General features: G+C 35.8%; 1 protein-coding gene across 4 annotated transcripts; it reads right to left on the minus strand.

The window, feature by feature from the left end:
* Window positions 1-36: 36 nt before the first annotated feature.
* Window positions 37-14283, minus strand: LOC111793157 (sister-chromatid cohesion protein 3). 4 transcript variants are annotated; one of them, XM_023674909.1, is made up of 23 exons: window positions 14171-14283; window positions 13836-13951; window positions 13510-13726; window positions 13036-13148; window positions 12708-12800; window positions 12395-12558; window positions 12052-12288; window positions 11784-11928; window positions 11495-11673; window positions 11274-11419; window positions 11060-11187; window positions 10472-10645; window positions 9879-10040; window positions 9582-9782; window positions 9361-9498; window positions 9075-9269; window positions 8825-8969; window positions 3667-3773; window positions 3235-3372; window positions 2227-2492; window positions 2009-2133; window positions 897-1169; window positions 37-238 (listed from the first exon to the last, which is right to left on the minus strand). In XM_023674909.1, exons 2-23 carry the CDS (start codon window positions 13887-13889, stop codon window positions 225-227), a joined length of 3414 nt encoding a protein of 1137 aa, XP_023530677.1. In that variant the 5' UTR covers window positions 13890-13951; window positions 14171-14283; the 3' UTR covers window positions 37-224. The 4 variants fall into 4 exon arrangements, with proteins under 4 accessions (XP_023530677.1, XP_023530680.1, XP_023530678.1 ...); XM_023674912.1 differs by having other exon boundaries at window positions 13836-13962; window positions 14171-14273; XM_023674910.1 differs by having other exon boundaries at window positions 14080-14273.
* Window positions 14284-14470: the final 187 nt, after the last annotated feature.

The following is a 14470-nucleotide window of genomic DNA, read 5'->3' on the forward strand; positions in this document are numbered from 1 at the left end:
GGGGGGGGGGGGGGGTGTCTACTGCTATCATAGAAATGTCTAAGGCTAACAGGAATATCAACTATTTTCACCATGGCTACAACTCCTTGCATAGCATTCTTAGCCGAACAATCTTCTAATTAAGAATACATCAACATAATTTCGTTATGTATATAAATAATAAACACAACGGCTACATATCTTAATGTGGGGATATTTGTACACAGTCAGACTATCAGTTCAAGTCATGTAGATGGCCCTGCAGGAAAAAAAAAAAAAAGATTAAATCACATGTATAATCATACAGATCAACAAGGGGCATTAACCTGGTACAGATATAATTCATGCAGCTAGTAATTATGATAAGATCTACTACATGCAGCTAGTACTTATGATAGCTATCAGTTGTAGTGTTAATCATATTTTCTCCAGGAAAAGGATAGACCAGAAATGAATTATTCATCTTCAAATGACACTGTTCAATCATCACAAGAAGCAAAAACGGTTGCGTACAACTTAAACCAAGCACCACATGAACCTTTGATGGTTTCGCTTGACTACAAATTTTATGCGAGAAAAAGCAAATATCCTTTATCAGAAACAGCTTGTTCGATCCTTTCTACCATAAAAGAATGTACACGGCAAGAATGTTGTTGCATGGATTCATGCTACAATGATACTTCCAATATTTGTGTCAGGTGCCGTGAAAATAAAAATTTGTATGCAGAGAGGTGTAGATTTTTTAATAATATAATAAAATCAACCCCGAGGATCCCACATCAAATGCCTCTAGGTGCTGAGTTAAGGCTCAATTCTTAAAACTATAGAGTTGCTTGAAAACTATAATTTATGTAACTATGAATTTCCAATACAACAAATGAACCCGTTAACTAAAATTCGGGAAGCAGACATGTTACCTGTAGCTTTTCCCGTTGCAGTCCTGTTTCTTTCATCTCTTGAAATTCTCAGGGACCTTAATTTGGAGGATGACCTAATTGAATGGATGAGGGGCGCTTCTTCATCATCTTCCTCATCTCGCTTCTCTTCATCATGAACATCTTCTTGGTCAGATGCACTAATTGATTCCTCTTCTTCACTTGTACTTTGTTCATCAAAAAGTCTTTTTCCCTGTATGGTATGTTTTTTACGTGGTCGACCCCTGCGTCTGGTAGAATTTCCTTCTTTCTCCTCTACAATTGCACAACAAACAAGCACAATTTTGAAAACTAAACCAAATATAAGCTAAACATAAAAATTAATTTTACATTTGAAAAAAGATATAGCGACAGCTAAGGACTGTAAAGAAGCCATTGGAATCAATGCAGCATAGACCCTTACGCGCCATTTATTCAATAAAAATAGGAATGCCCCAGAAAAACTGGCAGAACCAGACTGAAGTTGTCTGTTTATTCATCTTCTCTGAACTTCCTCCAAAATCTCAAATTCCAGAAGTTGGCGGAGTTGTCCCATAATATGGAGGTGGAACAGGCATCTCATGTCATGAGAGATCCGATCGAGATTTGGAAAAGTGTTGCTAAAAGAAGATGGAATTTGTTCACTATACTTCGAATTTTATTCCATTTAGTCTCTTGTACTTTCAAATAGTCAAGTATAATCCTTGTACTCTCAAATCATAAACTTAAGCTCTACAATAAGTTTATCGTTAAATTTTCTAAAAAATATTTTACCTCTATTAGTCTTTTGCCCAAGAAGAATGAATTTGGGCATGGAACACGGAAAAGAACTCTAGAACTTTTAAAGATAAGTCCCTACACTTGGCATTAGCTATAAAATAAAAAACAGAGAAACCAAGAACCAGAAAAACCAAGAACCAAAAACAGAAATCAAACAGGGCATTATTAGCTATATTTAGCAGAAAACAAATCCAGACTTAAATAAGTAAATTCAGGAGCCAAAAAAATCCACAATATGGTCGAGAGACACATCTAAATCTAATTAAAGATCATGCATATTCAAGCAAGAGAGATCGGGTGTGCCACTAAAGACTAAATTGAGAGAAACAAGTTACCTTGCAAACCATCACGTTTTGCATTCTTTTCACGCAAGTGGTCAACAAACATATGATATGGGCGCCAGCCACTTGGGTCTTCATCTGTATTAATATTTTCTGTTCGATTCTGGACATCCTTGATACTATTTGAAAAATGGTTACGAATTAAATTGGGCCATTTCAAGCCATAATTAGTTTTAAATCAACCTAATTTAAAAAAGAAAAAAAAAACTTACATTTCCAGTATATCAGGTGTAGGTAGTTTGGATACAAAATGTAGAACGGCACATTCCAGGAAAGATAAATTCTTTGGCGCATCAGAGAAGGCATGCTCAATTCCATCCTTAACAATCTTTAAAATATCTGATCTATGCTTGTTCCTAGCTGAGCCTACATATGTTCCAGAAAGCCGAGCAGCCAACTCCTTACATTCTTGAAAGGATTTGCTTGTTGAAGGCTCAACACTACTCCCCGAGAGTTCTACTATATGTCGATGATACGCCTAACACAACCCCGAAAAGAAAAGAAAGTGAAATCATGTGGCATGATTCTTCACAAACTCACAAATTTAAAAACTAAAAAAAATATCCCACCATAGATGTGCAAAAGTAAAAGGGTTTCTTCACATGGTGTCTCATCATTTGGTGTACCCTTGGTTTACACAGAAATGCATTGGAATCTTTCACTGATATATAAAATAACAGTGGCAAATAATAAATAGGAGGCTACCGCACAAGTATTTAGGAGATTGGAAACCCTTCCAAGCCTAAGCTTAACTCTACTCACAAGTCAGATAGTCAACCCCTCTGGTCTCCTACATACGAGATCTCTAAACTAACTTCCACATATCCCACTATGCATTTTGTTACAACTTCCTCTCTTCCATATTTCTCCTAATTACCATTCCACGCTCAGGTTAGTCTACGTCTAATTCGACTTTACTCTCTTCATATATGTAAATCATATTGCAGGTCCACCATAATGCTCTTGTATGTGCTGACATCAAACTTCTTGCAAATATTATAAGTTTGCATAGCCCAAAACAAAATATGCTGGGTTCAGATTGTTTACCAGGAAATGCCTTCTAATCATATTCAAACCACACGTAAAGACATGCATGCATGCATGTAAATATATATGTGTGCATATATACATACGATGAGAGAGAGAGAGAGAGAGAGAGAGAGAGAACAAAGAAGTCCCCGGTATAGAGAAGTAAACTGTATACAAGCGATGATCCTTACTCTTTTCATGGCTTCCAGAAAGATAACTGGGATATTGGCATCCTTCTTTTTCAAAATGGTAATGAAATGCTTTACAATGTCCACCACACTTGTCCCATGTATCAGAAAATGAGAAATAATTTCCGGACCAAGAAACTCCTGCACTAACAATTGGATGCAATGAGTTTTGACCTGAGAAATATAACAGCATTATGCTATTCATATTCAGGAGAACACCATCATGAGCCAAAGAAGAAAAACAATATACGAACTACTCAAGGAAAAGAGTGTCTAGAGCTTTGATTAGGTCTTAACTCTTTCCTTTAAAGGTTCAATAATTCCTCTCAAGCAACATATTCCAACAAAGAGCTTTTACCGCACTGAACCAAAGGACTAAGAATGATAGAAACTTTAAATACACCAAAATTATTTCCAATTCAAAATAAGTTTTACCGTAGAAACTGTATCACTAGCAACCAACTTTGCAGCAGCAATCATGATTGCATCTTTATTTGTCTCCTCCACATATTCTTTACTTGTATCCTCATCTTCACTCTCATCTATACGGACAAATATAAAAGATGTGTTAAACATGGAAACAATAAGAATGATGAAAAGCGAGCAACCAAGCTTATTGGGGAAAAATCGATCTATACTCAAAACTTTTGAGTTGTATCACTTAAAATCTCAAACTAATAAAGGTATCCATATAAACCATTAAATTTCATAAACGGATCAATTTACACCATACGTTAGAATTTGTTTTCAAACACCATTAATACACAATTTTTCACACGTGTAGAATACTTCTTTAAATGTAAGAATTAATGTAATATTAGAGAGAAATGCTAAATGAAATAGATAATAGTGACATTTCATTCATATGAGTAGTTATTCATCTTCATGTTTCCTCTATTTTTCTCTACCTATTGAGGAATAAATATATGATAATTTTCCTTATCTTTGAACTAAAAGACTTCGGTAGAGGATTTTGGGAGAAGAAAAAATTTCATTGAAGTGATTTTAGTTGATTTTAAATGGAATCAAGTGAAAATAGTTATAAATCACCATGGAAGGCATAGATCACTTTAGGGTTTAAATTGATACAATCATTAGTTTGGAGTTGTGATTGATACAACCACCAAAGTTTAGAAGTATAAATTGATCTCATCATCTATTTATTCTTGTCTCTTAAAAGTAATTTCCACAAATGTCCAAATATATATGACTCTGGCAAATGGAATAACATAGAGTAAAGCTCCATCCCATATATCTTGANGGAGACCGTAAGGGGGGGGGTGGGAGGCCCCTGCAAAAGCCCTGCCCACCCTTTTTGGATTATTTGATAACTTTCTACTAGTTTTACACAGAACATTGAGGCTGTTAAGTTTTCCCTATCCAGGGGAGGCTCGAGTTGTCAAGTCATCACTTTGAAATGGTTGATTGTACACTGACCACCTCAGGAGAAGTACTTGCAAGAGATAAGTCAGCCAGTGTAAATGTGAAATGTCAATAGGCTTAAATGAACACATTATTGAATTTCCATATGGAACTTTCACTAGAGTTTGAAATGGTTAAACTCATATTTTCTTTGATTTGAAGATCTCATCCTTCAGGAAGAGTACTTCCCTCAGAGAACTTGCAACAAATTCCCATATTTGTTCAATCTAACTTTGACCTTGTAGAAGAAACATCATTAAGGCAACAGAGAGATGCGGTTAATTACTTCAAGAACTGATTTTAGTTTGTAGAAGAAACATCATAAAGGCATCAGAGAGATGGAGTTGATTATCTCAAGAACTAATTTTGACACTCGAAGGCTAGATTGAAGATGGATTTTTGTCACTACTCCCATAATTTTTTTTTTCACAACTCCCATGATCCAAGATATATGAAGCACGATTGTATAAAAGTATTGAATAAGATTAGGGGAACCTAATTTCTCATGTTGCATACTCTAATCTTTCTTAACTTCCACACATATCTTTTAGTCCAAAAGTTGGGTGTGGTAACGTTGGCTGATCAAACCTCGAATCATCATGGTTCTGGAAGAATCTAACCCAATAACAGAGTTCAATGAGAACTGAACTAGATCCTCGGTAGGTGGGTCATGCAAAGTAGGGTTGTACAGTTGTTGGGTAGGATAAGGATAGGGGCATTTTATGTACCAGTAATCTTTTTTGGATTGGGCTGTTCACGTACCTAAATGACTCAAATTCAATAGCCAATCCAACACTTCAANCTATACGGACAAATATAAAAGATGTGTTAAACATGGAAACAATAAGAATGATGAAAAGCGAGCAACCAAGCTTATTGGGGAAAAATCGATCTATACTCAAAACTTTTGAGTTGTATCACTTAAAATCTCAAACTAATAAAGGTATCCATATAAACCATTAAATTTCATAAACGGATCAATTTACACCATACGTTAGAATTTGTTTTCAAACACCATTAATACACAATTTTTCACACGTGTAGAATNGGAAAAAAAAAAGAGAGAATGAATTTGTTGGAAATGCACATAAATCTTTTAGTTCAAAGATAAAGGAAACTTCTTTAGATAGCTTCTTTAGTTCAAAAAAAGAGACAGACTCTACCTAGGGAGATTAAAAGCCTTCTTACCTACACTCTAACTGGGCATCTTTTTTTCAATGAAAAGAAATTTTTTTAGATGCATCTTATTCGGACTTGTTTGTGGCGTCTCTTCAAAGATAGGGAAACTTCGTTTGTTAGCTTCTTTGAACAAATTATTTTCCTTGCAATGTCTTGGTGTAAATGCACATCCTTTATAGTTCTTATAATCTTTTCTGTCCTGTGACCAATTGGAGAAGTCTTCTTTAACTCGTTTGGTTTTTGTTTGCCTTTATGAGTTTTTTTTATTTTTTTATTTGTTGGTAAATTTCATACATCAATGTAGAAAGAGGTGATCTAAAGCAACATTAAATTATTTGAGGATGTAACTCCAAGCCTTTTTGCTAGTATTTGGGTAATCGGGGTGTTTAAAAAAAAAAAAAAGAACAACCCATTGTGGCAAAGTGACAATGTAGAAAGAGGTGATCTAAAGACTCTTCTTCTCTATAGCATAGGCAGCAAACTGACGGGAAGATAGACCATTGATCAATGATCACATTTCATTTGTTACTTTTTCATGGGTGTTTCGGCCTCTGTAAGCAAGGGTCCACAGGAAGATCTTCACCGTATAAGGGATTTTGTAGCTCCAAATTAGATCAACCGAGGAGGTTCTAGCTTGGTCTGTGTTTCCATAATCTTTAAAAAAGCAGATTTAGAGGAAAATTTACCAGAAGGCTCCAAGGTTCAGCAAACATTGTCCAGCTCTTCTCCCACCTTAACAGCATCAAATCTTCCAAGCCGTCCGTGGGGAAAAATCCTTAACAGCATGAATTCTGTTCACCAAACCCAGCCAGCTTCATTTCTCTGTCAAACAGACGTCTCCTTAGGCCCAAATCCCAGTCCCTTTGATCATCATTCCAGCGATCAGCTACCAAAGATACTTGCATCATAGAGATTTTGAAGAGTTCTGAGAAATCTTGAGCTAAAGGTTTCAAGTCTCGACCCAACCCAAGTGTCTTTCCAAAACCTCATCCCCTAACCTTGCTTAACCTAGAAAGCCATAAACCTAAGGAAGAAAGAACTATGCTTCACAATATGAATCCAAGGTCTTCCCCTTCAATTTACCTTTTTCATTTGAAGGGAGCCAGTCATGGGGTCTGTCCCACAGATGCTAGAAATAACTCTACTCCATGAAGATCCTTCTTGAGTAAATCTCCACGAACATTTTAATCGTAAGACATTGTTCCTTCGTTGAAAAGCTTCAATCCCCAGTCCTCCATAACAGAAAGGGAGGAAAACCTACCCTGATTATACAAGGTGCCAACAATGCTGAAAGTCCTCATTGACCCAGAAAAAATTCCTCATAACTTTCCATCTACCGAGTAACACGACTAGGGGCTTTACGAAGGGAAAAATAACAGATGGGCAGGTTTTGCTATTTGTCTACTTTCACCTTGAGCTAGTCAACCCTTCCCAAGAATATAGATCCACAGTTTCCCCCTAAATCAAAATAATATGTTTAAAGAATAAGAAGGGTCTCTTTCAGATCAAGACATAGTAATTCGTGCTACTTCCAAAAGATATCCTTTTGAACTGTATTTGAAAGGGAAAAAAAAAATATGATTCGGAGATGTAAGTTGAAGTGGATAAAAGGAGATGAAAATACCAAATTTTTTCACAGGTATTTGGCAGAAAGGAGGAGACAACTACTGATCTCGAAAATATGTACATCAGAAGGAGCGTCTTTATTATCTTCTACAGAAAATGAAAACGAGAACCCAACCTTATTTTCTTCATTGTAAAGTTGAATTTCACGCATCCTTACCAACATCTATTGGCAGGTAGTTTCTGGTGCGCATGACTTGGCTTTTATTGCACCATTTACTAAAGTATTGGTAAAAGGGCCAGACAGTTTTACCTTAAAATTTTACCTAAATTTTGGTCCTTTTTAAAGGAAGTCAGAGTTTCTGAGGTTATTCAAAGAATTTCATCTCAACAATGGTCACTTGACTCCAGCCCTCAAGGAGAAATTTATTTGCCTAATCCAAAAAAGGAGTTTGTTACAACTATTAAAGACTTTCAGCCGAACAGTTTGATATGTTCGGTCCCTCTTCTCAACTGGCTGCTATGTTCACAAAAAGCTTGTCTTCTTCAGCCCTGCAGCCCTTCCCGACCAAGGTAAGGTATTTTCAATCTACACAATCCATTTTGAGGGGGGTATCAGTAATATCAGTTGACCACAATATTACAACTGATATTTAATTACAGCTATTATATTAGTTGACCACAATATTAGTTACAACTCTTTCATGTAATTCTGTTACAACGGTTATCTGTATTTAATTACAGCTATTATATTAGTTAGTCTTTCTGTTGATTTTTCAATAGCTCGAGTATATATATGAGAGGAATATTCAATTCTTAATTAATAAGAGAAGTCGTTCATCTTTTCCTCTCGATTCATGATAGTTCATACCTGAGCTCTGCATTCTTTGGAGATTTGTATGAATACTAGGCTAGAGTGAGTGATCCTCTTCTTGTTTTTTACCATGGTGCTCCATCCAAAACTTAGACAATGAAGCTCAGTTTTTTTCTGGCTCCAAGGCCATCCATGTAAGTTCCTTTGTTCCCCAAGGGAAGAATGGCCTCAGCCCTTTATCATGGTGCACAATGCAAATAAGGTTTAACAGTTCCCCAATTTTTCTTGTTTCTTTTAGCCCATCGATGTTTTTGCGTTGGTACAAGAACAATGAATATGTACATAGATAAATAGAAAGCCAGAAACACATGCATATAGTTATTAAAAAATGTATACCACTCGGTATCCGTTTCATTTCACTTAATGGCGTTCCTATGTTCCTTGATTACTAAATTTAAAATTGTCAAGGATAAATTATAAATATATTATATGTTCTTTTATTACAAGTCATTTCCACAGTTTACTTCAACCATTACTGCAGTGATTCGGTGAATGTGCAATTTGGTTTCCCTCTTCCAGCCAAAATAAATACTCCCAAAGCAAATAAATTAATACCTGAAATACTTAGTTGCCGCTCACATAACCTCCAGAATTTTTGAACAACAGATGCATCAGGACAATATCCTAATCTTTCCAGTTTTGTGGAAGAATAATTTTCCTTCCTAAATAAAAACCAAATCTCCGCAAGAATAGTACAAACCTACACATATTCAATGTTGTTAAATCAGTACGAAATTTCAAGAGACCACTGAGAGTTTCAATATGCTTATTGAACTTGGTAGATATGGGGCAAAAGTATACGTACTCGACAGGCCAGCTGATTACCACTCTTAACAACATCAGTAGGATCATTCAGATATTGACCCAGATGCTCAAGCAATGAATTCCGTTTATTCAATAAGGATGATAAAGATTCTGTAGACACTGCCTCACTATTTATGACAGAATGTAGAGACCATGCTAAATATAAGTAGAGGTTGAGAAGAAGAAAACATACAACCTGCATGGAGAAAAAAGGAAATCATAAGGTCTTTTGAGATATGTCAAGCAAAAAAAAAGGTCTTTTAAATAATTAAATTAGCCACCCCTACCTCATCATCCATGCTTCTAAATTTCTGGAGAACCATCATAATATCACCATATAAGCTTTCCATAGGAATAGGTCTGGACAACTGAAACTCATAAAGCCTTTTCAAATTTACAAGAAGAGAGTACTCATCATCGCCATCCTGCAGACATTAAGAATTTTGATAAAATATTATCACGGGGGAGGAAGGGGAGGGACTAAAGGAACAAAATTGACTCTATATACCTCTAACTCTCTCATAGCATGTTTCAATTTTGCAAGAAGTTCATCCTCAAGTTCCTTTAATTTATTACGGGAGAAGTCTTGTAACTCCCCTCGACTCTCAGTGCAACATAAGTTAATTGCCTTCATGCAAGATCTTAATGCTTCCTTCTCACCATGTTTGAAAAATGCTTCTTTCATTAGTTGAAGAACATTTTTATAATTCTGAGGGGAAAAAAGAAAAGGCGCCACAAATAATTATGCATTAGAACTAAGCTGAAAAAACTTGAATATCACGCTGCAGCAAGAACTATACAGCACCTGCTCTTGCCTCTTCAGGGAATAAAGTTCAAGATTCATGTGCACAATAATTTCAACTAAAGATGGCACTTTTGCTTTATCAGCCATGAACTTGCGTAGAAGTAGTGGATAATTCTTCATCATGGCAATAGTTATGTCCCGTTTGTTGCTTTCAAATATTTCCTGATAACCAAAAGAATAATGATTTAGACTAAACTCTGGACAAAATTAGCAAGAAAAAGACCAGAAAAAGATTTGTAAATGACAAAAGATGTCATAAAAAAAAATTGTGTAACATCACATCACATTATAACCGGCATCAACACCAGGACAATATAAAAAATGGGGCTGCTGTTTAAGAGCTGAAATCTTAGCATGCTTAGTTTAATGCATTGGTACATATCAAACGTGATAAATGTAGCATAAAACAAGGAACATAATTAAGTAAACTAGAAATTAAATTTTGCTTCAAGTTTTTAAAGAGTTATTTTGCTCAAGTATTCATCCAACAGTAAACTGGGAATGTTGTGCATTTTAAGAACATAAATAAGGGCAGAGTTACGTTAACTGTAGTCTAAACATTAAAGGAAGGTAAATCATTGCATATTACACACCTTTTGAGCTTTATTGAAGTACTGCTTTCTATTATCTGTGGCAGGAACAATCCTCTCCCCAACTGCCTTTTTGATAGATGCAGAAAGGAGACGAACCAAGTTTGTGGCATCCTCATCAGTAAGCTCAATTAAAGGATTTTCATCTAGGAGCATGGAAATAATGCACTTCCAGTCCTGCATGAAAATTGTATATATACACATGAGAAACTACTGGTATTCTTTACCATTAGCTTAAGCATCATCCAGATCCAAAGGATGAAATTGATAGTACGCACCAACCACTTTTCCTTTCTACTAAATTTATTTCTTATAAACATATGTATTGAATACATATCCACAGCATGAGTAACGCATATGAACAGATATTTTATAACTAATCAAAAGCAAGCTGAATAGCTTGCTTCGTCTGCTGGCATAATAAATTGAACTTCAGTTTAACTTTTTATAAACCTACATGGTCTGTTTAATTATCAAAAATCCCAAAAACTGCCATTAAGAAGTATCCCAAAAACTAAACCCAACTGAACTCTTTTTCCACTCCAGGCATTACACTTTTAAAATCTTCATGCATAGACGATTATAACACACCTTCATGGCCTTCATATATTCCCAAACATCATCGACAACATAGATACTTAATATTGGATCCGTTGAGAACTCTCTCAGGATTTGCAACATTCTGCCAAGATGAACCTCAGAAGAATTATTGCCATCACCTGAGACAATAATTAGCATCATAGTTACTTTCACAGCACAAACAATAGCAGCAAGAACGAGATGTATTTTTAAAATAGAGCAGAACCTCTCCAAGAAGATTTTGAGCTATTGAACTTCTGAGCAATCAAGTGATCATACACCAATGCTCCTATGGCATGCCTAATCTCTGGTGGATCATCAATCAGCAAATCATAAAGGGGACCTAAATCGTCATCAGCTAAAAGTTGATGTCTGAAACACAGAAAATAAATAAATAAATAGATGTGTAAAATAAACAAGCTTTTGGAATAAATTCTAATATGTTACCTTAGTAGTTGTTTTACAAGCCCTATGGCACACACAGCCACAGAAACATCGATGTCATCTGCCAATTCAATCATCCGATTAGAAAACCTTTCTGTGAATAGACTGAGTGTTGGCACATTGTCGTCAACCTCATAAAGATTCTGTAAAGCAAGAACGGAAACTTTTCTGACTCCTGCATTCTGCACCAACAAAATAAAAGAAAATATTGAAGATGTTTCCACATAGATAGCGACAGTTAGTGAATAGGAATGGTAAAGATAAGGTAAAAATTCCAAAACAAGTAACTTACTTTGTCATTCAATGTCCATCCAAGATATTTTAAGTATAAGTCCTGCAAAAATAGTGATGGGTAGGACAAAATCCATACTCCTAAAGACTGTATGCACGACATTCTAATGTTTGGATCAATATCTCGATAACGATGCACAAATAACCTTCAAAAGAATGAACTAATCAAACTTAGGGAGCAAAGAAAAAGTATCCAAGGTTGCTAACAGAAGGTAATAATTAGAAGCACTATATCGGCCCACTTTGAAATTTTAAGAAAAAGATTGTACCCAGTAAAAATCTTGCGCATCATTTCCTCCAACACTGTAATGTTTTCATGAGTCATAGAAAACCTTTTATTTAAAGACTCCACACGAGGTCCCTCAGCTCGTTTCTTCTTTTCAGCATCTAATTGTCTACGAGTAGTTTCACGTTGAGCACCAAGCATTTTAGCAACACTTATGAAAGAAGTAACAAGTTGGAGACCCATCAACGAAGCTACTTGACGATAAACCCTTGGAGGAGTGCTGCTCCATATTAAAAACAATTAAAAATATATATTCAAGGGAAATATAGATTTATTTTTACAAAAATAATAAATCATATATTCAGACTTTGCAATTGTTTACTAACCATGATAATGCAATTATGTAGTCCACGCATTTATCAAATAACACCTGATCAAATAAAGGGCCATGTTGACACTCATGGACCAAATGGTCCCAAAATGACTCAAGATTGTCTTTGAAGTTTTTGAACTCCTTCCTTTTAGAGCTTTGATAATCTTCAACTTCACCCTATGATACCAAAGGCAAATTTGAGAAAAAATTCAGAGAACTCAAATAAGAATTGAAAGTAGAAGATTAAAAGGTGACAACAAATGGAGACCGTAAGGGAGGGTTTAATATAAAATATGTGAAAAGATTAAAAGGCAGATTTAGGATACTCTTTTGGCGAGATTGACAAGAGCAACAACAACGTCATCAACATCTGTCTCTTCTAGGAAGTCACCCTTGATATGGTATTTAGTTCCACATGCCTGTAAGTTTGTAGATTTCGATAATCAATAATTTTCCTCTCGTTACATACAGCTTCTAAAAGAATTGTCTCATTGTAAATGAACCACTAAAATAACGATCTAGAGTACAGGCAATCTAGACCAGCTTCCCAGCTACTTAAATTGTTCGAGGTTTAAAAAGAAAACTTAGAAAGAAAAGGTTACATTCTAAATGCACTCTCAAATCAGACCTGAGGAAGAAAAACCTTTCAATTACCTCAAATAGCATTGCCAGGAGCTCAACCATTGAAGCCTTTGGATCTTTTTCATACCTCTCCACCCAAAGCTTAACAACTTGAGGAATAAGTTTACCATTTCCTTTTATAACTTCTGCAGAAAATGATAGGATATGATAGAGCTTAACAAGATTTACATCTCATTGTCTGAGAATAGTATAGCAAGTATTGCACTCAATGAGCGAGCACTGGGGAATAGTCGCATTTCGAATATTGATGTCCATATATTTCAGGCATTCAACAGGAAGAGTTTTATTCAAAATGTGAGCGCAGTTGCAAAAGGATGAAAATGACAGTAATTCATCGAGAAATATCACCATAATGACTAAAACCTAGAAACATTCAACCACGACCCCAGTTGATCTTTCAATTATCAAAATTAAAAGAAACGCTATTGAACCCAATTCAGAAAATGAACATTCATCATGCTGGTAAATGAATATAAAATTAGTTACCAATCAGACTCTGATCGGAGACTTCATCCGCCGCACTCGAAGTGCTTTCCAAACGGCTCCGCTTAGTTTTAGGAGGTTGAGCCTCTTCAAAGTTATCAGGTGAGCTCTCTCGGTTAGCCTGGTCGCTAGCATCGCTGGTCCTGTCGTTGTCGGCACCACCACGATCTCCAGTGGTAGGTTGAGCTTCGGCGGCTACAGTCTGAGCTCTCGTCCTTTTCTGTTGACTCGAAAACCATAAATTACCCCAAATAAATACATCACCGTTCAACCCAAAAAAGGAAAAAAAAAAAAAAAAAATCTCCACGAGGACTGAGAACAATCATCACCGAGCGGCGAGTTGGCAGTCCAGAAGCAGTCGTAGGAGCAGCAGCACGCTCCATTGCAGTTAAAAGATGATTCCAACAGCAACCCAACACACACTACCAACGCAAGATCCTCAAAACTGCGATTAATCTCATCAAAACAACCAAAAGCGAAATGAAAGACAAATTAAAATCAGATTCCCAAACAAATCAAGCATAATTGAACAAAAAACAGGCCACGAATTGAACAGATTGACTGTAAATTTACCTAGAGGAAAATTGGATTTGTACAAAGTGAAAGAAGAACTGAGAGCGATATATTGATGGAAAGAAGAAGAAGAGGAAGAAAAAATGGGTACCCTATGTTATGGCAGCCCACCGTGGATCGAGCGAGTGGAAAATGATAATCTCCCGCCAAATGAGGAGAAAGGGCATCGCAGTCCAACTGCGAGAGCTGGTGTAAAGCGTACAGTGACACAATAATAATAAAATAAATAAAATATTTATATATTAAATTTGGAGNTTTTTTTTTTTTTTTTTTTTTTTTTTTTTTGTCCATTCTCTGTCAGAGTGGTTTCCCTCAATCAATTTGCACTTCAAGCGACATACCGAGAGCAATCGTCGATCCAAAGATTCTCGATTCTCAATTGTCGATAAGA

Source organism: Cucurbita pepo, chromosome LG04, assembly GCF_002806865.2.
Source record: "Cucurbita pepo subsp. pepo cultivar mu-cu-16 chromosome LG04, ASM280686v2, whole genome shotgun sequence".
In the NCBI taxonomy this organism is placed as follows: Eukaryota; Viridiplantae; Streptophyta; class Magnoliopsida; order Cucurbitales; family Cucurbitaceae; genus Cucurbita; species Cucurbita pepo.